Below are 23,770 nucleotides of genomic sequence, written 5' to 3'. Positions count from 1 at the left end.
AAGGAAAGGAAGGAGCACGGCTTGACTTTCCGAAAAAGAGCAGCTATTTCCAACCAAGCTTATCTCTTTCAGTCCCTTATTTAGTTTTAATTGGAAAGAAGGAAGTGAAGAATATGAAAATGCTTTGAAAGACCCTTGTAAGAGTCCTGGGTAATCGTCTGCATCAAAGATGACAATTTGCTGCATCGCTGATTTCATTTGGAAGGTTTTCTGATGCTGCGTGTCCCAGTGGCCAGCTGAAACTCTGAAAATTGATCAGGACAAAGTAACCCAGAGGAGCACAGAAAAGGTGCATCAGCAGTATCCAACTTGCAGACAGGATGAAGTCGGTGCTCCTCCTCTTAAGTTTGAAAGGATATCCTGCTTAGACCCTGCATTCAGGATTATAGTAGGCCATGCATTTTCCAGCTGGTGGCAGAAGGGAGGAAGCAGATGTGGACTTAATGTCAGTTGTGACAGCTGGCTTGTAATAGCAGCAGGCAGAAACCAGAGCACAAACAGCTCCAGATTCCATTTACCTGACCAACGACCCAGCTCAGCGTTTCTGATGAAAGTCTCAGCACAAGCACCACAAGCTGTCGGCAGCGTTCTCAAATGAGCATTAGCAAACCCAGGCACAATTCAGCGTGCACACAATGAGCTTCCAAGTTTGAAATGATGCAGCTGACGGGTGTTTAAGCACTAACCTCCTCCTCTGCCTTCCAAGGCTCAAGATTTACGGCATTTTGTTCCATGAGCACTAAAGAAAAAAAACCCTCTAACTTTTAGAGCTCATTCCCATGTTTTCTATTAAGTCCATATATCAGTAAGTGTCATTCACCAATACAAAGTCCTATTAGTCATGCTTCCAAGGAAAAATGTCATTATTTCTGCTTCTTAAGCTACTGGATGATAGAAATCAGACCACAGATTTTGTTTTATCAAGTCTGAGGTATTTGCCAGTCCTGCTGATTAGGATATAATTCAACAGTATTTTACACAACTCTGACATATTTTAGTTATTATGCCTAGTTAAAAGTCTGAAGATTGCTATTAAATGAAAGAGAAAGAAGGTTATTAGTAAATCAGTGGTGTAACCTTTGTGAGTTGTTTTTCACCTCCTCACAGACATTACCATGAGAAAACTTAAATGAAAACCAGGACAGACAATACAACAAAGTCATGTAACAAGTAACAGCAATCCACATAGGTTATTCTCCCAAATGCCTAGTCAGTGGCCTCAGATAGCTAATGTGCTTGAAATGTGTAATTCAGAGCTACAAAAAGTATGTTTATAAATCTGTACATGTCCAGTGCACCTTGGAAACAGCTGTGTGGGGGGAAAAAAATAGCCAGCAGTATATCTGATTTCAGCTAAACAAGGTTGCAAACTGAATTATCTATTTCCTCTCACAGAACTGGAAGATACAGCACTGCAAGGCTCCCAGAAATCATTTTAAATGTAATTAAATCTAATTAGGATTATATTTTAATGCTAATCTGGGAATATTACATTTGCATTGGGTATTCAGTGCATTGATTTACCCAACTATATGCTAGAACACCTAAAATGGGAATTAAGGATCAGCTACCATACATTATGACTTTACATCTTCATTAAAAGGCCATATCTTAAAATATGCAACCTCCAATACAAAAAACACCTAAGCATATGATTAATTTTGAGCATATTGTCTTGCTCTGTGAAGATCAATACACAGTGGTTACGTTCTCAATTGAAAAGTCATGTTTATGTGGGGTTCAGGCATTAATTCCTATGGTAGAAAATTTATTTACTTCATATAACATACTTATCCACAGATGCTTCAAATTACATTACATCTATTCCATAAATAACCTCCAAAACCAATGCAGGTATTTCTTGCTTAAACCCCAGGTTAAGATACAAGTCATATTCCTCATCTTTTTTTGTCATCATCTGCTCCCCACACGAAGCTAAACACACCATATGAACTTTCAAAGCCATTTTTCTCCAATCATATTGAGGGTCAATTGTTCCAGTAGGTTTGGGGTTTTTTATCAGGCAGTGAGTGACTGTTCCTAGATATTTTCAGCAAGACATGACTAGCCAGCTTGGCCTCCCTACTGTTCCCATCCCTGCCTTTGGAAACCCAGAGCTGCTTCTTTCTCCTCACTATTCTCAATGTCTTGGAGGTTCATTTTCTCCTAAAGATTTCTTTCCTCAGACACACCCTTTGCTGAGACTGACCACTTGCTGGACATATTTTACATCATCAGTCCAGTCACCCATCTAACACCTATATCTAAGCTTGTGCACTGCAAAGAATCATGAATAAAGTAAAGGGACTGTAAGTGATCAGCAGCCCCACAGCACATGTGTCATTTCATTATCATCATCATCATCATCATCCAGAACCTTCAAATATAACATTTCAAATCTTCCTCTCTCATATCCCCATGGGGATCCACTTTCATAAAAATACTCTGTACATGACAGGGGCAAAAGGAAGGAGAAAAAGGCATCATATACCATTTTTCTCTCTCAGGAGAGGGATGTCAAAGAATCGCACAACACAGAGACCCATTAAATTAATGTACGTCTACCAGCACTAATTACAGGCACACTCTTTGAAACTGTGCTCTTTCTTAAGGCAGCACTACAATGACTCCTTCAACTACTGATTGTTTTTGTCAGGGTAATTTTTATCAAGAAATAACATCTCTACTTAAAATAAACAAAATGAGTAAACATATTTCATATTGCATTTGGAGAAACGTACAGGTTTTTATAAACTTCTGATGTCAAAACATATATCCACTGAAGGCTTCTCAGCAATGAAAGAAAAAACTAGCAGAACTTCATATCAGCTTCCCAAAACCTATTTTCTCAGCTGGCAGTGGCCATCCACAAGAAGGAGGAACTACACAGCATTTCACAGGCCACAGGATTTGGCATATGATCCTCTTGAAAGGCTAAGGCAAGAATGATCCCAACTACTCAGATAAAACAAACAGATTCAGGTGAAAGCAAAGCACTGCAGCACCTGCCTGTCCTCCAACAGACCAATATTTCTGCTCAACACTTTCCTAGGCTAACTTCTGTCCTATTTTCATCTGTGAAGAGACTACTCAGCCAAATGGCATAATTAACTAATCTGATGTGTCCTGAAATGTCAGTTTGAAAGAAGAAATGCACACATGCTCAGACAGATTTATGTCACAGTCAGACGGGTGAACTTCCAGCCTGTCCACAGCCCGATGCCAGCAAAGGTCCTCTGGAAATAATGGGAGCTGTGTGTGTGAGAGCCACACAGTTTTCAGTTTGCAGTTTTCTGCCAAGGTTATGTCAATCCTCTTTACTATGTTTGATACAAGCAGTAAAACACAGAGGTGTTTAGAGGATTTACTTATCATTTTACCTTCTTATCTGAATCATCCAGGGATTCCTTGGAAATGATGACTAGATGCTGAAGGATAAAGGTAACCTAGGATTCTCTAGTGGGACTCTCCATCTCAACAGTAGAGTTTAATGAAGATTCCAGTAGCAAATCCCAAGATTTTAGCTGAACACAAGGAGACTTATTTTTACACATCACACAGACTCTACTTTATAAGATGCCAGTTTGCATATAGGCAATGAAAAGCCCTTTGGCTAAATATAGACATTGAAATAAAGTGTCAGTTAATAGTAATTTCAGCCCACAAGTGTTTTTGCCCATACAACCTAATCAAGAAAGATTATTTAAAGATTAGAACACTGAAAAGGAAGAAAAAAGTGAAAAAGGAGAAAAGAAAAAGAACTACAAAGAAATCACAATGTTGTACAGAACTAAAACATCCAATTATGCTTTGATCCTGGTTTGAATTTTAAATGTTACTGTCATCATTATTTTCGATCACACAACTTCTTTCAGTGATTACTTGATATCTATGATATATGCCAAATGTACGGAAAAACAAAGCATGTTATAGGTAGAAGTAGTAGCTTATTTTGCAGACATAACAAAGCCCAACTCTCAAACATTATTGAGAAGCCTGTCAACAAAGCAAATCAAGTACCAAGTGAAAATGAGGCATATTGCTTAATTCTCTCAATCAGCATTTTCTTGCTTGCCAGGAACACCTCTCTTGTGTGGGCTGACAAGGTGCAAGCTAATTTACAGATCCAGGAGGAGTCAGCTTTACCCAGATAGCAGTGCTCTCAACATTAATTAAGAGGAGCCTGAAAAGTAAAGTTCACTCAGAAATGGTAGTGAAAGAAAAAAACCTCAAGAAAATGTTGTCTGTTATGAAGAGCAAACAACAAAGCATTGGATCATCCTATCACTCAAATTAGTGTTGTTTCCAGATTAGATATTTCAGAAGTGTTGTATCAAGCACAGAGAAAAGGTCACCTTGTCTGGACCATGGAGCTGCCCAAGCTTTCTAGATGCTGCAAACATTTTCTGACTGAACTCACAAGACAACACTCAAAGTATCCAAGATCCTACTACTTAGAGCCCATAGAATTTATCATGTATATTGTGTCTCAATTTCACCAGTCATTTCTGCTGTTTAAAAATGACAGAGTGCAGAAAAGAGCCAGTCAGCATTTCACATCTCCTGCCTTCCACACTCTCCCAGAGTGGGGTGCAATGCTCTGCTCCAGGCTTGAACTGAGCAAATGCCCAGAGGATGAGGGCATCCCCATGGGTCTCACAGGCTAAAGGACTCTCTTCCTACCTGACATGTGAGACTATTTCCTATAATTCTTCTTGTGTTCCATGGCATACACTGTTTAACAGCCTGGTATTATTTAGTGTTTTCTAAAGCAGATTTCAAAACTATATTCTCTAATTAACTATTTTTTTTTCATAATTAACCATTTTTTCTACTTACTACTCTTCTAATATGTTTCTCAGTCAAAGAACAAATCTCAAGAACCTGTGCAGTTACCACACACGCTAAATTGATATTTTATAGGATAAAGAAAGTAATGGGATGGAAGTTAACTGAAGCTCCCCTTACATGTTTTCAGAGCAGAATCATTAATAAATATTTAAAATAATACTAGTACCTTGCTTTAAAATTAAATAACAAAACAAACCCTGCCTTAATATTGCTTTTTCTTTGAAATTTATTTATTTAGTCTAGCTAGCTAGAAGAAGGACTGATTTTCTTGTTCTCTCCCCATTTTCCACAAGTGATCAAAGATGTTTGTCATGCTACAACATTTACCCACAACAGCAGGGTGTACCTCAGCAGTGTGCTCCTTTCAGATCACTTATGTCTGCTGGAGAGATGGCTCCTTTAAAAATAACTCAGTGTTTGGTAAATCAGGTCATTCACTGACCCGTTCTCTATGGGCTCCCAGAGCACACAACCTTAGATCCTGTCTTCCTTGAGAGGCACATGCTCTTTCTCAATCTCAGACTGATTCATCTCTTTCACATCACGCCTCCATGACACCAATAGCTTAACAGTAAAGTAAAGAAAAACATTCATTTGTGTTTAGAGAAACACAAACACATAAGCTTTGTGTACAGTATTAAAAAAGAAAATTAAAACAGAACCCCAAATGTTTTGAGTTGCCAAAGGATATGACTTAGACATATGTCTAAGATATGACTTATGGTGATGACTTAGACATCACCAAAGACTCTCTCAAAACTAAGCAGTCTGTGGCTTAAAATTACTTTTTCCTTTGCCTTTCCTTTGGTGTGCCAGCCACCCCCTCTTCTTCCATTCTGAGCTGCTTCCCTTTTATGACTCCACCCATGGGCTCACAAATTGAAGATCAGCCTATATACATTGTGTATGGATTTGCACAGTAAAATATGGTCTCAGCAAGAATTTACAATATAATGACTAATTAGAAAAAGAAATTTCTCTTCATAATTCATTCTGTATTCCAAAGTACCTACCTGAACATGTCTCCTAAGCCTTTTAGCATTCCTTTCTTTGCCTTAATTTTATCCTTCTCTTTATCTCGATCTTTCTTCTTTTCCTTTCCCGTTTTTTTCCTGTCACCTTTATCTTGGCTTCCATTCATGTGTCTCTCTAATGAGTGGGATGGCTGGTCACTTGCTGTGGACACAGATTCTCTACCAGATCTTGAGCTCTCTTCTGTGTCTTCCTCCACTGAAAGCACATATTAAGAAACATCAGTGACATAAGAACAAACAAAATGTCAGATTTTCGGTATATTCCATAATGTATTTTGAAACACGATATATGCAAAATCACAATAAACTGCTTTTTTTTTTTTTCCTTTTTTTTTTTTTTAAATCAGTATCTGCTCACAAAGTTTCCAAGAGTATTTATTAGAAATATTAAACTCATAAAAGCAAGGAATTCACCTTTGCAAACCATTTGGCAAAACGCAATTTGCACTTTGTGGGTACTCTGGATAATATATGGCTTAATAAAGAGGATTAGCAAAGTGATGTTAACTGGCCCATTTTGTTTCAGTATCTAAATCAGTTGAGGAGAGATTTAGAAAATTCTGCAAGAAGTAACAACAGCAGTGCAGCGTGCCTTGCCCATAAATTCTTAGTAATATTCTCATAAAAATATGAAATTCATTAGGGAGTGTTAACCTTCAACACAAGCCATAATAGACTTTTTCTTCTTCTGCAAGTAAAACAACAGTTTTGTTATGCTTCTCCACTTCCTGGAGCCACATCATGCACTATGATTGTTGTTTTTGGTGTTATTTTTGATTGAGACAGGGCAGACTGGGAGGTTCAGGTGGAGAGATTTCATCCAGTAGAACAAGTAAAATCCTTTAAGGGCAGATAACATGTTCATTTTTTGTTTCTAATCCAAGACCAAGAATCCTAAAGCACACTCAAGGTTAGATTTAACAGCCCACATGTATTTCAGGAAGTCTGAAAGAAAAATGACGAACAGAAAAAAAATCCACTGAAAACCTGAAAACTCCTTCAGCAGTTTAATAGGAAAGAAATAAAGCACTTCAAGCTGCTGGGTCAGAACACAGCACTTCATGGCTTGTGAAGCTGTGACTTTCCATGAGCTCTAACATTTTATACCATCACATTTAAGTAGGCTCCAGCTATCTCCCAGCTTTCCAAGAGACTGCACAAAGCAGCAATTAGGATCACAGATGCATACTTAGTATTGCCTCCTGTAGTTCCAATGACTACAAAGGCTCCAAACAACTTTTGGCAGTAGAATTTGAAAAATACAGTCTTGCTTTATATATATACAGTGTATGGAAAAGAAAAAGAAAAATTGTAATCAATAAGATTTTGAAATGGTCATGGCTTAGGGAAGGAAAAAACCTGTTTTTTAGTTTCACCTGTGTTTACTATTTCTTAATATTATTCTGCTAATATTGCTCAAGATCTCAGCAACTCTTCTATAGCCAACAGAAGAGTGTAATTCCTCCAAAATGTCTCATATATTGACTTCTGTAGAATATAAACTTGCTTTTCTTAGTCATCATTCATCTTCACCTTAAAAGTAAATCATTGAACCTGAAAAGTCTACAAATCACTGACTGAAAGCCATTCAATATAATGTTTTCTTTCTCTCAGAAACTTGCCAGCAAAATACTCTTTATTCCTTACTATTACAATCTCTAGACATGTCAAATAGACGTTGTACTCATTCACTAAGTATCAAGTTTTCTATAAATATTCTCTAGCCCCGGATGATCACACAGTCTTGTTTCAAGGAAAATTTACCATGTCAGATACATCTCAACATTAATAACTATTTTTGAATCTTAACTAGTACTCTGAAGTAGAAACCACCAGAGTGGCCAGGCCTTGGCATTTAATTCAGGACTGCTACAAATAAAGCAGATGATACAGCTTCTCAACTGTAGAAACAGTTTTAATATTCATGTTACTGTATTTTAGGAAACTAATAGGTCCTATACATGCCTCTGTACTAGCTGTTCTTGTAATTTTTTTAGTCCCAGCATTTCCTAATCAGTGTCTGGAGTGATATTTAGATATTATTAAAAGAATTGTGGAAAAGCACTTTGGAATAGAAATGTTAATTTTTTACATGTTAATTTATAGCTACAATCTGTTCTAACTAGACATTTAAAAGACTGTACTTGCAAACGAATATAATTAGTAAAAAAAAGAAAAACCTGCATGAAATTTCTGACAAATTTTGAAGTCAACTGTTTACTTGGAACTTCACTGCTAGAATTTTAAATATGAATCCATTTTGACCTATGTTTGTTCATACTCATATAACAATACATTAAATAAATCATAAATATGTACTGTTTACTGTGCTATGCTGAGTTGTGGAACAACTTGTCATAACATTGTGTCGTGGTTTAGGGAGGGTACTCCCCAGTTTGGTGCTCCTACTCAGACTCTCCAAAATATGTGCAGCCCACTCACTCCCCCTCCCTTCGCCCCTGCAGCAGGATGGAGGGTACAGCTGCAGGCACAAAAGGTAAAGATCACAGGTTGAGGTGAGAACAATTTACTGGAAACAGCAATGAGGTAAGAAAACCAACAATCATAGCAACACTACAAATACAAGAGCACACCAGGAAAGAATGACTGGCACACAAATTCTCACCCCTGACAACACCCAACTGTTCCCTCCACTACTCTACAGGACCTGGTAGGGACTCCTTGCCCCATCCCTGAAAAATGATGTGAGGTGGTTTGGAATAACCTCTGGGTCCTGGCCATGTGCCCTCCTGGCTACTGCAAAAGTCAACCCTGTCCTGGCCAGAACCACACAAAACTTCCATTTACTATTTTATTTGGTGCATTCCATGAAGAACATTGCCCCCTTTCTACATTTGTCTTGCAATTAATATTTCTCTATCATACATAGTTTGCTTGCAATTAACTCAGTAGCTTAGACTAAGGGCAGTGAACTGGGATACCCTGTTGTCCTGAAGTAAACACTAGTCTCTCTACTGGACTAAATAGATTTCCAGTTTTTTTAAAAGGACCCAACATGAAGAAGCTTGTTTCACTTTCATGCAGTGCAGTCATCCTGCAATTAACATACACATAATTACTAGTGTTTAGAACAAATGCAAATGCTGCTCAATTAAAATTCAAAGCCAGGCTACAAATGAAACTTCTAATTTTTGTTATGTTGCAGTAATGACATTAGGTTACTGCAAAACGCAGGATGTATTTGTTTTGGTGCCGTTATTTCCTTTTTTCTCCTGCAACCTCCTACCTCCCCATTCAGGATGCTGAAGCCAAAAAATTAAATTGGAGTATACTTTAAACATCAATTAAACTAAACACTAGTGTCATTTCATGAACCACACTGCAGTATGGAGAACTACACAAACAGGTATTATGAAGCCATTCTTCTAATTAGCCCATAAAATGGAAAAGATGCACATGAGGAATCAAAGCTACTTAATGTGAAACTATTTTGCCACTAAGCTTCTCGGCCTCTTATTGTGATATTTAATACAGCCCTAGATTCCAGCAATTAAGATTCAGCAAAAGATTAGAAAGCTTTGTTGATCTCTCCCAATCAAAATGCCTTGTTCTTCTTCATGCCACTAAAGATAAACATTTTGCTTCTAGTCAGCTATTTCAAGTATTAAGGGGAAAAAAACCCACCAAACAAAAATGAAAAAAAAAACCTCACCAAAAAACAAAACAACAACAAAACCCCCAAGAAACAACAAACAACCAGACCACAGAAAAAATAATCTGCAAAAGTTGAACATCCACACCTCTTTCCACAAATGATCTTTCTTTACAGCCATTAAAACTCACACATATCTTCTCAAATACTTAAAATGGTACCTCAGCGCCAGTCAGTGCCATCTGATTTTAATCCTACATTTAGTAATTTAATAGCATAGTGCTCCAAGGACATTACAAAGTCATGCAATGTCTTTGTCACATATGCTACCTGTACTTTTCATGGCTTTTGCATATGGAATGATGTTAGAAATTCCTCTACACAATACTATTATTTGCTAATCCAAAGCAGGTCACTGTCTGGAAGAAAAAGAAACACTTCTAGCACTGAAACCCATGGAGAAAGGCAAAACAATTCAAGTAAGACAAATGGATCCAACCTCAAGGGCATCAGCAAATTGACCACCAGCATGTTTGCCTGGGTTTTATAATGAGAAAAAGCCACATTCTAATTTCAAACAATTACGGAATAATTAAATACAACTTTAAAAAAACTTAGGCAACGTCGTTATGGCAGCAGTGAGGCATTAATTACGTTAGAACCAGATTGCTAAACTCCTACATATTCGTATGTGCCCAAACTTTGTCCAGCTGAAGACACCATTTGGTAAACTCTCTGGAACCTAAGTCCATATAAAATTTACACAAAGCGGAGCAGGCTGCAGTGCTTTGAGGTTTAATGCAGATACAGACATTTTCAGGAAGACAGGCAACATAGAGCTGGGACAGCTCTTAAGCTCCCACAGTCACCATGAGAAGCAAAAATCCTCAAGGACTGAATTCTGTCCTATCAACTTACTATATTTGCTTTGCTACTCATCCACTTTTATGAATCTGGCACTTCAAATTTCTGGAATGCTTCTTAGATGTTTCATTACTGTATGTGGAAGCTATTAGAACACAACAAAATGCATAGTTCTACACAAATAGCTTTGCTCGGCCCTTCTTTATCACATGGGATCTGACAAGCCTTGCTCTTGCTATCTCATGACATGAGATGGCTCTTGTTCCACCGGTGTGTGACAACATCCAAACAGAGATGAGGGCAAAGACTCACCCACGACATTTTGATTTCAGCCAGAAGGCTTTGTCTGGTTCCTGCTTGTGCTGGTTTTGGCTGGGGTAGGATTACTTTTCTTCACAGTGGCTTGTATGGGGCAGTGTTTTGGATTGGAAGACAGGGTTGATAGCACAGAAATGATTTTGTTATTGCTGAGCTAGGCTTGCACATAGCCAAAGCCTTTTCCGCTTTTTGTACAGCCACAGTGGTGAGGAAGTTGAGGAGGTACAGGAGGCTGGGAGGAACATCAGCCAGAACAAGTGACCCCAGCTGACCAAAGGAATATTCCAGACCACATGGCATTATGCTCAGTATATTGAGTTGTGAGTAGAAGGAGGAAGTTGGAATTTGGAATGATGGTGTTTGTCTTCCCAAGTAAAAGTTACATGTGATTTGGCCCAGTTCTACTGGGGATGGCAGAGCACTTGCCCATCCATGGGTAGCAGTGAATTAATTCTTTGCTTGTCTTTGCTTGTGTGTGTGGCTTTTGCTTTCCCTATGAAGTTGACTTTATCTCAATCCACAACTTTTCCAGCTTTTACCTTTCTGATTCTCTCCCCAGTTCCACTGGTGGGCAAGCAGCTGCCCGGGTCTTGGCTGCTGCAGGAGTTAGTCCACAACACCACTGCTCCCTTGTGAAGGATGCAAAGGGCTCCTTGCTATAAATAAATACTTCCTTGCTACTCTCTATGCATTTCATCAACAAGCTCAAAACCCCTTACCAGAATCTCATAAACCTATACTCACCTTCAAAGTGCTTCACAATGACAGTTTTGCTATATTTTTGATCAATTGAAGTTAAACCATCTTTAACTTCTGGATAAATCTAGGATATCTGAAGCTTCAAACCAGGATATTGCTATCAGCTCATACCAACAAGGCCTTCTATAAAAACATGGTCTTATGTCCTAAAAGATCCCAGGAATGCAGTTTGCAAGAATGAGCAGGATCATTACACATTTTCTCACACCTATTCTTCTACTGGCCAGAAACAGATTGACAGCCAGCAGCACCACACCACATCACTGCTGTGTGAAATTCTTAGATGCTGGAAAAGCAAATCAGAATTAATTCCATCTGTAGCTACTACTAAGAAAAGTGAGTGGTAAAATTATGTCCTTTGCAGCCTCAGAACACTTTTAAAAAGAGGCAGATTAAAAAAAAAAAAAAAAAAAAAAAAAAAAAAGAAAAGGGCAGGAGTTTTTAAAAAATGAAAGAGTGGCTAGAGAAGTAGCTTATTAAAGAATATTAGGGGATGATGCTTATGAAACAGAATTTCTAAAACTAAAAAAGTTAAAATGAGAGTGAAAATTTTCTTTTCAAGCCTTTGATAAATTCAGGCTAAATACTTTCTACTTCAACCTTCCCATCACCATCTTCATTCATAAACTTCTAACTAGCTGCAGAGGTTGATTAAAAAAAATCTGGTGGTGTGTGACAAGTTGAAAGTAGTACAACATGAAGGTTAAAAATTCAATGATTTTAATACAACCCCTGATTGAGGTAATTTACCATTCATACTATTTTCATTCAATATGAGTTGTCATTTTACCAGCCCATTCTTACATAGTTCAATAATGATAAGGTTAGCTTTGAAGTGATTCTTTTATGTTAATGACATTCTCCACATGTTGGGTCATACTTCAGGTTAAAGAACTGAAAATGTAAATGAATGCCCATTAGGGTGGGTAATAGCTGATCATTAACTTTGTATTTTATTAGATCTGCCAACCTTACTCACTCTAATTAAAGGACAGTGATTTCTTTTTATCCCCCCCAACACTACAAATGTACTATTTCAAAGTTAAATGCCTATATTTCTGTAACATAAATTTAGTGGGTTTGCCTTTCTGCCTGAATTTGTTTTCTAGTTTACATTAGTACATTAATTAGCCATCTTACAGAATATTTTCATAATAATTTAAGTAAACACATTCCAAATAATCTTATTCTCTTATTTTAGAAAGGAAGAAAGCTGCGGAGTGTGGCGATCTGTTAAAGCAAATGGAGGGAAAAAGCCTAAATATTGATGAAGTTAGTCCCATTCTTTTAAAATTCCAAAATTATGTTCTACTACCTCAGTCAGTTTCTAAAGGAATTAACCAACGCCATTAACACTCATTATGTAAATAACAGTTTACTTACAAGTTTCCATGCCTTCATCATCATCATCTGCCACAGGTTTATCGTATGATTTGTCTATGGCAGCTCTGAAGCTTTCGTTGCAGCCTCGTCCCCGGATAATCCGTGGGCGTGGGCGGTGGAAAGGAATGTCACCGTTCAGAGTCACCTCAGCCACGGCTGTCTGCAGACTTTCCAACGAGCTGGATTTCTTCAGGCCTAATGAAGGCCCCACATCTCTGGTTGGGGAACCTTAGTGATTTAAAAGGGGGAAAAAAAGTAATTAGAATCAGTATTGAGAACAGCATGCTTGATTATGCATATCCATCCTGAACGTCTTCGGGGACACACTTAACATTATTCACATCATCTCTCAATAATCTGTAGGGAATTCTCCACAGATTTGTTGGTCTCAGAAGCAAATGAGTATGTCAAGTCACAGTCAACGAAACCGACAATGTTAGCAATGTCTGGCTTTTCAAATCAGTGAAGAGAGACCAACATCCATTACTATTATTTTACACAATTTAAATTATAAAGAAATCATGAGGCTTTAAAAACTTAGCTCATACAAGCAGCACAGATGCATATCTAACACATCTAACAAAACAATTAACTATTTTTGGTTTGAGCAGAAAATTTCCTCTGTACTAGCAACTGATGAATAGAGAGTAGATTATGGGCATGAATCCTACTGTGTTTAGTGTATCAGTCTTGCAAAGTAGCCTAACCTCTGGCTTCAAGGAACATGCTGTTTGTCTGAGTTTTAAAGACTTGCATCAAATTGCTAACAATTTTGTAATTAAATGCTTCTGAGAAATATCAGCTGACTTGCTCAGATTTTGTGAAATTGCTTAACAATAATCCATGGAAAGAATCCAATAAAATGGGCGATACCAGTTATACAGCTGGAAAATAAACACACTCCTGGCAGTCACGAGGAGTGACTGTTTGGGCAGCACTATTACAGCTGAGGCTGAGGGCAGCTCTTATCACTGCAGCATGTCCAGAGATGTGCCAAGGAAGCCTCATGCAGTGTTCTGCAAAAGCCCTTCTCCATCCGGACTTTACTTCTCAGGTTTGTGGGTTAAACGTATAGCCTTTGTTCTTAGACAACCACTCACACTGCAAATGCCCTCACAACCGCACAATTAGATCTCACACTAAAGTTAAAACTGGGAAGAATCTTTCAGGGAGAAAAAAGGAAAAAAAAAAAAAAAAAAAAAAAAAAAAAAAAAAAAAAAAAAAAACCAAAAAAACCACAAAAAAACCAACAAAAAAAAAACCCCAACCAAATTTTATAGATGTTATTCAAAAGTGCAAGTAGAGCCTTAGCTAGAAAGATGAGGTGGGATAACACTTCCTGAAATTATGAGACCAGAGCCCTCACCTATAATATGAAATTCATACCTTTTCTCTACCCAAAAGGAGCACAAAAGAGAACTGTTGTGGCACCACAACAGTTCCAGGTGGTAGGTTGTTACCCAGTTGACATCAGTATTCTTATCTGGCAGACATAAATTTCACACCACCACTGAGAGCCAAAGCCAAGGCTTGAATCCCCAGGAATATCAAAGTATGAACTGCACATTAGTAAGCATAGGTGTGAATAAAGGTGCAGCGAAGGAACTAGCTCTATTAAATGTTTATCTCAGAATAATACCAAGTTCTGAAGATGATCCCTATTCTAGTAGATATTAGGAGACGGAAGGGAGACAACATCTGTCACTGCTCTTTATCAAAGGTATGTGAAGTTTCCTTAAACTGGGGAAAACTGCTACTGCACTACTAAACTACTCAGTATTAGCTGGGGAGGAAAGGAGGTTGTTTGCCCTCACAGAAGAGATGCTGCATAGCAGCATGGCAAATTTTCTCCACATCATTTGTTACCTTGGTATGAGATGAAGCAAGGCAGTGAATGCTATCATTTTCTATTCAGCTATTAAAAGTCTGAGCAATTGCATTAAACTGAAATCCCTCAGATCAAATAAATTCAAACAGCAGCTGTCAAAGTATTTCCATTCAGCTGCCCTATTGATAAGATTAACTTGTAAACAGAAACAAACCAAAAATCTACCCTCCCAGTTCTACACAACTCCTGCAGTTGGGTTCCCTCTGCAGTCTGTATTCCTGCTGCTTGGATCCTTGGTCAGAAATAAACACACCCCAAAAATGAGAAATTTTATCTCCATGAATTCTCACCTCCTAGAAGAAGCCACCATCTCTCTCACACACAGCCTGTACTTATTAGAGGGCTGAGGGTTGTGAGGATGGCTGGGGGCAGAGCACAGGGCCAGCTGGCACCAGGGAGGGTTGGTGGCTTCCCAGCTGTGCAAACAAGTCTGGAATCACCAAACTTCTGAAAATGGCCCAAAGGCTAAGGCAAGCATTTTACGGAACATTCTCTCTGCCAAGTAAAAGCATTCCAATTTAGACAGTGCCCTATAAAACTGTCCACTTTCTAGTCCATGGTCAAATCTGCTATTCCTCCACTAATGCCTGCAGTACACAAGAAATGAGACTTTGCTTTTTAGTTTTCAAGATTTTTTTTAATTGTCTATGAGACTGAAAAAAAAATGAATGCAACATCTTGGAGGAAAAAAAAGAGGAAAAAGGACAATCATATATGAACCAGCTGTTTGACAGATCCAATTTCATATACAAAAGGAAAGGGTATCCTCTTACATAGCAGCTTACTGTAAACTTCCTTATTCCACAGTCTGTTTTGCAACCTTCCAAATGAAATGCTCATATATCTTTTCCTAATTACTGAGTGGCTCTTTTTGTAAACAGTAATTATAAAGAAGGCATTTATGTGCCCATTTGTGTTCACAGAGAACATGAAAAGAAGTTCCATTTCCTGACACCCAATACAGACTTTTGTGAGAACTGTATTTATGCAAGTTGTGTTTTCCCAAAGGATATCCCATCTGGGATATGACCTAATGTTGAGTACTGTAAAACTAATAATGGATTACATAAATGATAAGAATATTTACTGAACTTGGGTGGCCATGAACACAAACGTGAACAGGTTGCAGAATCTGAAAAGGGGAAATCTTTCACAAGCAATTTTATCAGTAGAGCTATGTTTGTTTTAATCCCTTCACTATCTTCTATGGCTACTTCACAGCAAATCTACTATTCTCAAAATAAACAGTTAGGTGTTCCTGTAAATTGTGTGTTAAGAATTTATTGCTAGAATTCATCAGTCAGAAAGTGAGTTGTTTACCCATAATCTGGTAAAAACAGCAAACTTCCTTTAAAATGGATTCTGTTTAAAATTTATGAGTCACATCAAAACACTGTTTTCTAAATACAAAAATGTCAGCATTTTCTTCCAGCCTTTACAGCATTGGTGGTAATCATCAGAAGTGTTATCTGCTCAGAATGAGTTCTACTTCTATTTTGACACCAGAATTTGAAGTAGAAAAAGAGAGGAAAAGACACATCTACCTAAAGCGTATTTATATCACTGAGGATGAAAGGGATTCTTTTATCATTTTTAAAAGTTGAAGTTTATCAAAATCTCCCTTTCCAACGATTTTCTTAACAAATATCCTTTGAGGAAGATTCATCCCTCTGTATCCCAGCAGTCCTCACTGCCGCCCTGCATCATCCTCACAGCTCGGCAGTGCCCACACCCTGTCCCTCTCCTGAGGGCTTGGTGACCTGCCCAGCACAGCCCCTGCCCGCCACACATGCACCTCCACTCCCTGTGTCCCCAGCTGGCCAGCCCTCGGGGACAAAGCCCTGCCCTCCCAGCCATGCAGCCACCTCTGTTGATGCAGGACTGCACAGGTGCCTCTCCCAGGGCACAGACACCACTGAGACACTGAACACACACACATCATGTGCAGCCTGTGTGCTGCTCCCTATCCCAAGTCCTTTGTTTCTCCCTTGTGCTGACACTGGTTAACAACTCACTGTGCCTCCCCTTATCTCACCCTAAGGTAATTATTTATACAGTGACACAAATCCGCTTGGGTGATTTGCAAAGGCAAAGCCCATGGTGTCAAGGGATATATAATATTTTGTCCAGTGGCTAATTTTAGTCTATAAAGCAAATTTTTCATCAGCACATTCTTTTAAACCATTTAAAATGATCATTTTTTTCTTTCTGAAACATTATTTTTATGAGCTGTCATAGTCAAATACTACTTGCAACTGATGCCAAAAAACTTCTTTGGATTTCATTAAACCAGTTTTGCAAAGGCATAAAGTCTACTTTCTAAACACTTTCTTGAAGGACATTATCAGTGAGTCTATTTACTTAGTAACATCTGCTCCATTACATTTGATAATTTTTTCCATTTCTAATTCAGTTCAGACACTAAGAGATTAACACTTCATCTGGGGAAGGCAGGGGAGGAATAAACCAAGAAACTGCATCAAAACCAGTTTAATTTTGATTTCATTTAATAAAAAGTTTAATTAAAAAGCATTGTGTAAAAATAAATCAATAAATAATTTAAATAAATTCTATCTGATTTTTTTCTTTTTCATTTTCATAACAGGCACATGGAAAAATAACCACCCAGAGCTATAGTATGCCTGGGACTCTATAAATGAGCCACGCTCAATTGCTACTGAATATAGTTCTAACCTCTAGGATGAACTGTAAACACTGCAAGGACTAGGTACTCCAAGTGAACTATAGAAAGAAAAATAATTAAAAAACTATTACTGTAACTAGGGCTGGAGAGTTCTGTGCTCTCCTTTCCAGCCAATGCCATTAAATCCAACTGTGACAGAAATAGAGTTTGTTTTTTATCTTTTTTTAAGTAAATACATGTTGAAGTTTTCTGGCTTCTAGAGTTCATTAAAGCATAGTTCACTACATATTTGAAGCATTTTTTTTTCTTAGAACCAGACAATTTTTAAGCCAAACTATAGTAAGTGGTTTGTTTAACAGCAACATCCATCTTCAGTAATGGGAGATATCCAGTGTTTATATACAAAAACTGGTTAAAAGCACGCAAGATAAATAAAATAAAAGTACAGCCAAGGTGTTCTCCTCTTTTCCGGCCACTGAAAAATTTTTCCAGCACACTTGCTTGCACAAAATATGTAACTGCCTAGTCCAGATGGCATGGTCATGATCTTTCACTCAAGTTGTCTGATTTGCCTCTTTTTTTGGAATTTAATCCTGGCATTATACATAGAGAAAAACTGCACTAAATTCATACCACCCTCTACTGATACCACCAAAACCACTATGCACTTTTAAAACCTAAGGATTCTATTTTACCGAAACACAGCGGTTTTACAACATTCTAATCACATCCCATTCCACTATACAGGTTAATAAGAAAATGAAAAAGAATTTACAATAACTTTGAGTTTGGTCTTTAACTTGTTTTTATGTAAATAACACTCAGAGGTGAAGGCACTTCCTAAGCACCAATTATTACCACAACCATTGACACAATTCATACATTCACACTCTGATGGCTTTAATCCTCCAAAACATTCATACATTTTGATTTTGTTTACTCATTTTTTTTTGCAAAGCTGCAAGTCTGTGGCCATATTCTGCAATGTTTTAAAAGCTAGAAGAGCGATCTGTTCAAATAAAAATTATAATTTTATCACTTGATTACTAACAGCTTTTCAGTACTCCCAGCCATGTTATACAGTCCAGTTAAACAGAGATGCAGTTGTGAATTAGTAAATGTAAATTCTGTATGGAATACACTACTTCTCAAATCATGCTAAAATAAGTAATATTTTCAGGTTAAAAAGGTGAATTGTTCCTAATTAGAGCTAAGTAATGTTATGGTGTCCTCTGGATCTAGCCTAATTAAAATAGCATTCCATAGGTCAAAAGCTAACTTATATTAATAAATCATAAAGGTTCATAATTGCAGTTGGTGCATTATTTTAATTACTAATAAAAAATATGCCTTGAAAGCTATTTCTCATTATCATTTTGTGAAACACAACAATGAATGGTATGTGGAAAAGATTCTATTTACATATTCTTTGCTGTTACGATGTTCACGTTTCAGCTCCAAGAGCAAATCAACTTGCACAAATAATCTTCAACTCCGTGCACAACATGTATCTGATGACCACTTAAGGCTAAGGCAGCAGTTTTCTAATTAAAATAATTATTTTCAAGCACTGTGTTAGCACTGTAATAACCAAACACTCGACTCTTCTAAATCATCTCTCCGTGCACTACAGTTTGAAGCTAGGAGGAGATTTTCCAAGATTTTTTTTTTGAAAGGACAAAAAACCCCAAACAACTGTGAATATTTATGAGTTTAAAGTGTAGAAACAGGTGTCTGCCAACAATCACATGCATGACCTGGCTGAATATACTACTCTAGATACTTATCTTTACAGAAAAATTTTCTTTTTCTGTACGACTTGATTATTCACAATAGAAAGCAGCCATGCAAGTACTGGAATATTCATGTTTTCATGCAATTTGACTGGCAGTTCTGTAATTGTGGTAAGCTGCTTTGACCAAGGTTTCTATAGCAACAGCCTTACTGTCAATTCTTACCTGTTTTCTGGTCATCCATTGTACTGAGCTTAGTCTCGTCAGCTACTGTTAAAAGGTAAATGCATAACAGTTAGCCCAGTTAGTGCCCATGCCCCACATGCACTCAACATTCCTTCTGGTTTGCATATTTTCTTTTCAAGTTAGGGGACCTTAGAAATATCCTAACTTCATGCAAATAAACTGCAAGAGTAAGCAAACATTCTGGGTAGAAGTGGCAGCAAACCAGTAACCTTCATGCAGTGTCAGTCATGTTCACATCACAGGCAGGTGCAATATGTTATTGACACGTTAGCACACGGCAACTAGTCACGACAAGTCAACACCTCCAACCTGACTGGAGCCTGAGGAAGTTTGTGAATTAGGGAGTGTAGGCAAGACATTCACAACTATTGCAAAGGAGGGAATTGCACTATATTTTATTATTCTGAGTAGAGAATTCTGTGTGTTTAAACCATCAAAATTCACTGTTTAAGGTTACTAGAGTCTGCACTTCAGAATCTAAATTCAGTGGCAGAAAAATTGATGGGCTTGTTAGCAATTCTTATTCTCAGTTGGTTTATCAGTTAAAATGATCGCTGTGATTGCCTGTCTTAGCCGCTGCTACTTTATAGGGCTTCTGATAAATATTAAAACTTCGGTCTCAAACAGATGTCAGACTAGGTCCCATTTTCTAATTCTGAATTAGTCTACAAAATGAGAGACTATAAAGGACCTTTGAGGCTAACTGCATTATAATCATGGACTGAGAATAAACCCGGTTACGCAGAATCACAGCACGGTACAGTTTTACACAATTATTCTATACAGGTGGGTAATGCATTTTTCACCTCCATTTTAATAAATACTGTTTACTATGTTTAGGTATATCCACATATGCAGAGGGATATGATTTTTGAATGGTATGGACATTTACAAACAACAAACACCACCCAGGCCACTTGGCCATTCAAGTTAGTACTTTACTACCCACAAGTAGACAATTATGTGCAGTACTAGAGCACATACACAATCTGTTTGGAATTATAAAATCTATATACTTACAACATGAAAATCAGGTTCAAATAAAAAAAAATTGAAAAAACATCACTCACTACCTAGATCCATGCTTTTGGATTTTCGTGTTTTAACAAACTCCAACTGACTGGCATCTGAAAATTGCTTTGTACGCTTTTCTGACATGCTCTGGCGTCCAAAACCCTCTCGCTGGAAGGCAAGTACTGGATCAACATCTGGACTAAGAGTGCTGTAGGAAGGGAAAAAAATCATGCGAACATTTATCAAGATCACACAACCTTTCACTCTTCAGAGAAAATCATTTATTTAGCACGTGACTTCTACTAACGATTAAGTGCACAGTTTTAAATACACCACTGCAAGTATTCAGTTACACACACAATGGATTTGTCTTACTGCATTAAGCAATTCTAGTTAAAAAGTACCAAGAATTTCACTTAGAGTTTTAACAAAAGATATACACATCTGGTACACTATACATATTCTATCAGAACAAAAAGTCCAACACGGGAATAATTTGAGGAAGAATAAAAGAATTCTTTTTTTATTCCAGAGAAACAAATTAATTCTGTTGATAGAAAGTTATCTGGTTTGTCTTTATCAGAAAATGTTTTCAGTAAAGCATAAATAGAAACTGTCCTGCCTGAAGCCCCAAGAGCTTTAAACTTCTTAATTTAAAAACTCTGCATTAAAATTTGTGAAATGTGAAATTTCATATAGACTATTCACAGCTTCTCCTGCTTTTAGCCCAGCTATGACAAACAACCATATATTTACCCATTGCTTCCCCACAGAGCAAGTATTTGCCACAATGGATCCACCACCAAACCAGAAAAGGAGGGAGCTGTATTTGGGTTTTGTTTCTTCTGCAGGTTTCTAAAGTGACCACAGCTCAGTGAATCAAGTTTTCAGCAAGCTGCCTCAGAAACATGCTGAAGGTAGGTTGATTAATGCTGCTCAAGCACTGGCAGAATCATAAGTGCAAAAATGCAGGCAAAATTTGGTGTACAAGCTAAAAACATTTTTTTCAAAAGGAAAGATTGCATACTGCTGATAAACAATATGAAAGGAAATTCAGAAAAAAATCTTCTGGCTCCTAGAAAAAGGAATAGTATATAGATCCCTACTTCAACTTGCCCAAAAAAAAATCAAAAGCATAAAATACTGGAAAAATCAGTATTTTGGGTCATTGTTATCTATCCTACAGGTAAGTGATTCCTCAAAATCCCCTCTTTGAATATTGTTGTACTTCACGGTAAAAAAATTAAATATTTTGTCACTGACATCTCTAGATGCCACTCAAGATATTGTGTTTAGTACCACCTTACTGTTTGGTACCATGTTTCTAAATAATTATCTTTCCTGTAAGGGTTAAGTATAATACACCTCTCATTCCTAGTGAGAATAGTGAGAAACAGGCAAAGAGTGAATTTAAAAAAAAAAAAACAAAAACAAAAAACAACTTATACTTTTAAATTCTGTAATATGCATATGTTTATGTATGGCATGTACTTAAATTTAGAGAAGTATCTTTGATAAGAAACACCTGGGTATTAGGCAAAATAGTGAAAAAGAGGTAAGGAAGTGTCCAAAGGCACAAAGTACTATAATGGATGAAAATCACTATCATCTTTACCAGGCAGCCAATAAGAAACTCAGTCTGGTAATGGCAGATTTACAAATAATAAGATATGTTCTTGTGAGAGGCATATAAAACTTCAGTGTGAGCAGGATCAGAGCTTATGTGGATAAAGCCAATGTCAAGTGCCTTTTGACTTTAATGTTTCTGGCTCAGGCTCATAATGTTTTACATTTTAATTACTGCAACTATTTCAGAGATGTCTGAGCAATTTTGCAATGTTCTCAAGCATATGCTTAAAAGCTCTGATGAATCAGAGATCAAACTCAAAAATAACTCTTTAGTCCTAACATTCACTCCCACAAAATAGGGAAAAAATAATCTCCACATGATAGAAAGATAAAACAGACAAGGCCAATATACACTTCTAGCATTTATAGCAGGGCAACATGTAGCTGAGTAAGAACCACCTAAATCTGAAAACGTCCTCCAAAGAGACTCAGTGCCTCTTACAGGGTTTCAACACCTTTCATAATCAGATCATAATTGACTTTCCCAAGGCCACACAGAAGTTTCTGGCTCCCAGATAGTCAGCCCTGTCTCCAAAGGCCAAAAAAATGTGGTTTTACTAAGTGAGAATTTTTTTCCAGCAACATCTGTTAGCACAGGCTCATGTTTGTTAAAATGACTGGCTTCATCTTGCCGAACAAAATGTATCCTGTGACACTTTCTTCAGAAAAGGTGAACTTATAAAATTATTTGTTTTGGCTGTATGCTTCTTTTTTCACACAAGCTTGCTTAGATCCATCTATATAAAACTTCTAGTAGAGCAGAATATAATTTCCATGTAAAAACAGCACACACTTAATATATTGAACTTGAAGTCCTAAGACTCCAGAGTCAAATATAACTTGAAAAGGACACCACAGGTCCCAGAGAGAGCAGTAGGGTCTGGACATGGCATCAGCAACTGGGAATTTGGGAGGCTGGAACCTAGCATTTTCACTGACACCACCTTTAGAGACTTTCTTTCTGCTTCCCTGATCTGCCCTTGTCACACCTCCCTTCCACACATACTTATTAAGGGAATTATTATTACATGTTTGCATAGTGTCCTGCACTCTAAACGTGCTACTTAGCACCTTTATTTGAGCCTTATGTAGAGTTCTGAACTTTCATGTTGTGTCGGACTTCTATTATTAATGAGCCATGAGTGTCTTTTAGTAATTAAGGAAGGAGTGGATCACAGGAGCCTGAATATACGTACATTGTCTAAAAGTATTCAAATGTCCCCATGAAGAGCCACAACTGCAAAAGCCAATGAGCACAGAGGAGGAACTAATGCCCCTAAAAATGCCTCATTTTAATATTTTTCAACTACATCAATAAAAGACAGAGGTGAATTAAGTGTAAGTCATTAAGCAATGCCAAATGCAATTTACTATATTCTAGAATACTTAACAAATAAGATTTCTGGAATGACAGCTGATCCTTAAAAGAATGTAACCGTCTTCTGACCCTCAATGTTATTAAAATTCCATTTATTAATCCTGTCTTATTGCCCCTTTGTTTTCATAACATTTTCATCACGGATTAGGGAGATATTGTGAGGCTGAAAAAGCTTACATTTTCTTCTGTGATTCAGAACAGCTGCCCTTCTTGTTTGGATAACCCTTCATCCATATTCTTAGTTTTACCCTTTTTGCCTTCCAGCAAAATCATACAATGCACCTTCGTTTTACAAGTCTTCTTTCATCCATTAGCAACAGGAAATTATAGCAACAATCTAATTCCATTGCTATTTACTTTTTTTTACAAATAAAACACATTAGATACTAAAGCATGACACTGATCTAACTATTTTA

The 23,770-nt window shown here is 37.3% G+C and overlaps 1 protein-coding gene across 6 annotated transcripts in view; it reads right to left on the bottom strand.

Annotated features, from left to right (window-relative positions):
• The window catches only part of PARD3 (par-3 family cell polarity regulator), a 525,862-nt gene that overhangs the window by 132,643 nt on the left and 369,449 nt on the right, over positions 1-23,770 (bottom strand). For 3 of the 6 annotated variants that reach the window (XM_066315111.1, XM_066315121.1, XM_066315129.1), the window contains one exon: positions 5,865-6,081. In XM_066315111.1, the coding sequence (XP_066171208.1) occupies positions 5,865-6,081 (217 nt within the window). Of the gene's footprint in view, positions 1-5,864; positions 6,082-12,822; positions 13,051-19,310; positions 19,358-20,403; positions 20,556-23,770 lie in introns of those variants that run through there. The other 3 variants (XM_066315138.1, XM_066315101.1, XM_066315085.1) reach the window with 2 other exon arrangements.

The sequence above is a fragment of the Sylvia atricapilla genome, chromosome 1 (assembly GCF_009819655.1).
Source record: "Sylvia atricapilla isolate bSylAtr1 chromosome 1, bSylAtr1.pri, whole genome shotgun sequence".
Lineage (NCBI taxonomy): Eukaryota > Metazoa > Chordata > Aves > Passeriformes > Sylviidae > Sylvia > Sylvia atricapilla.
Note: the sequence above shows the minus strand (reverse complement) of the source record. Positions and strands in the feature narration are given on the sequence as shown.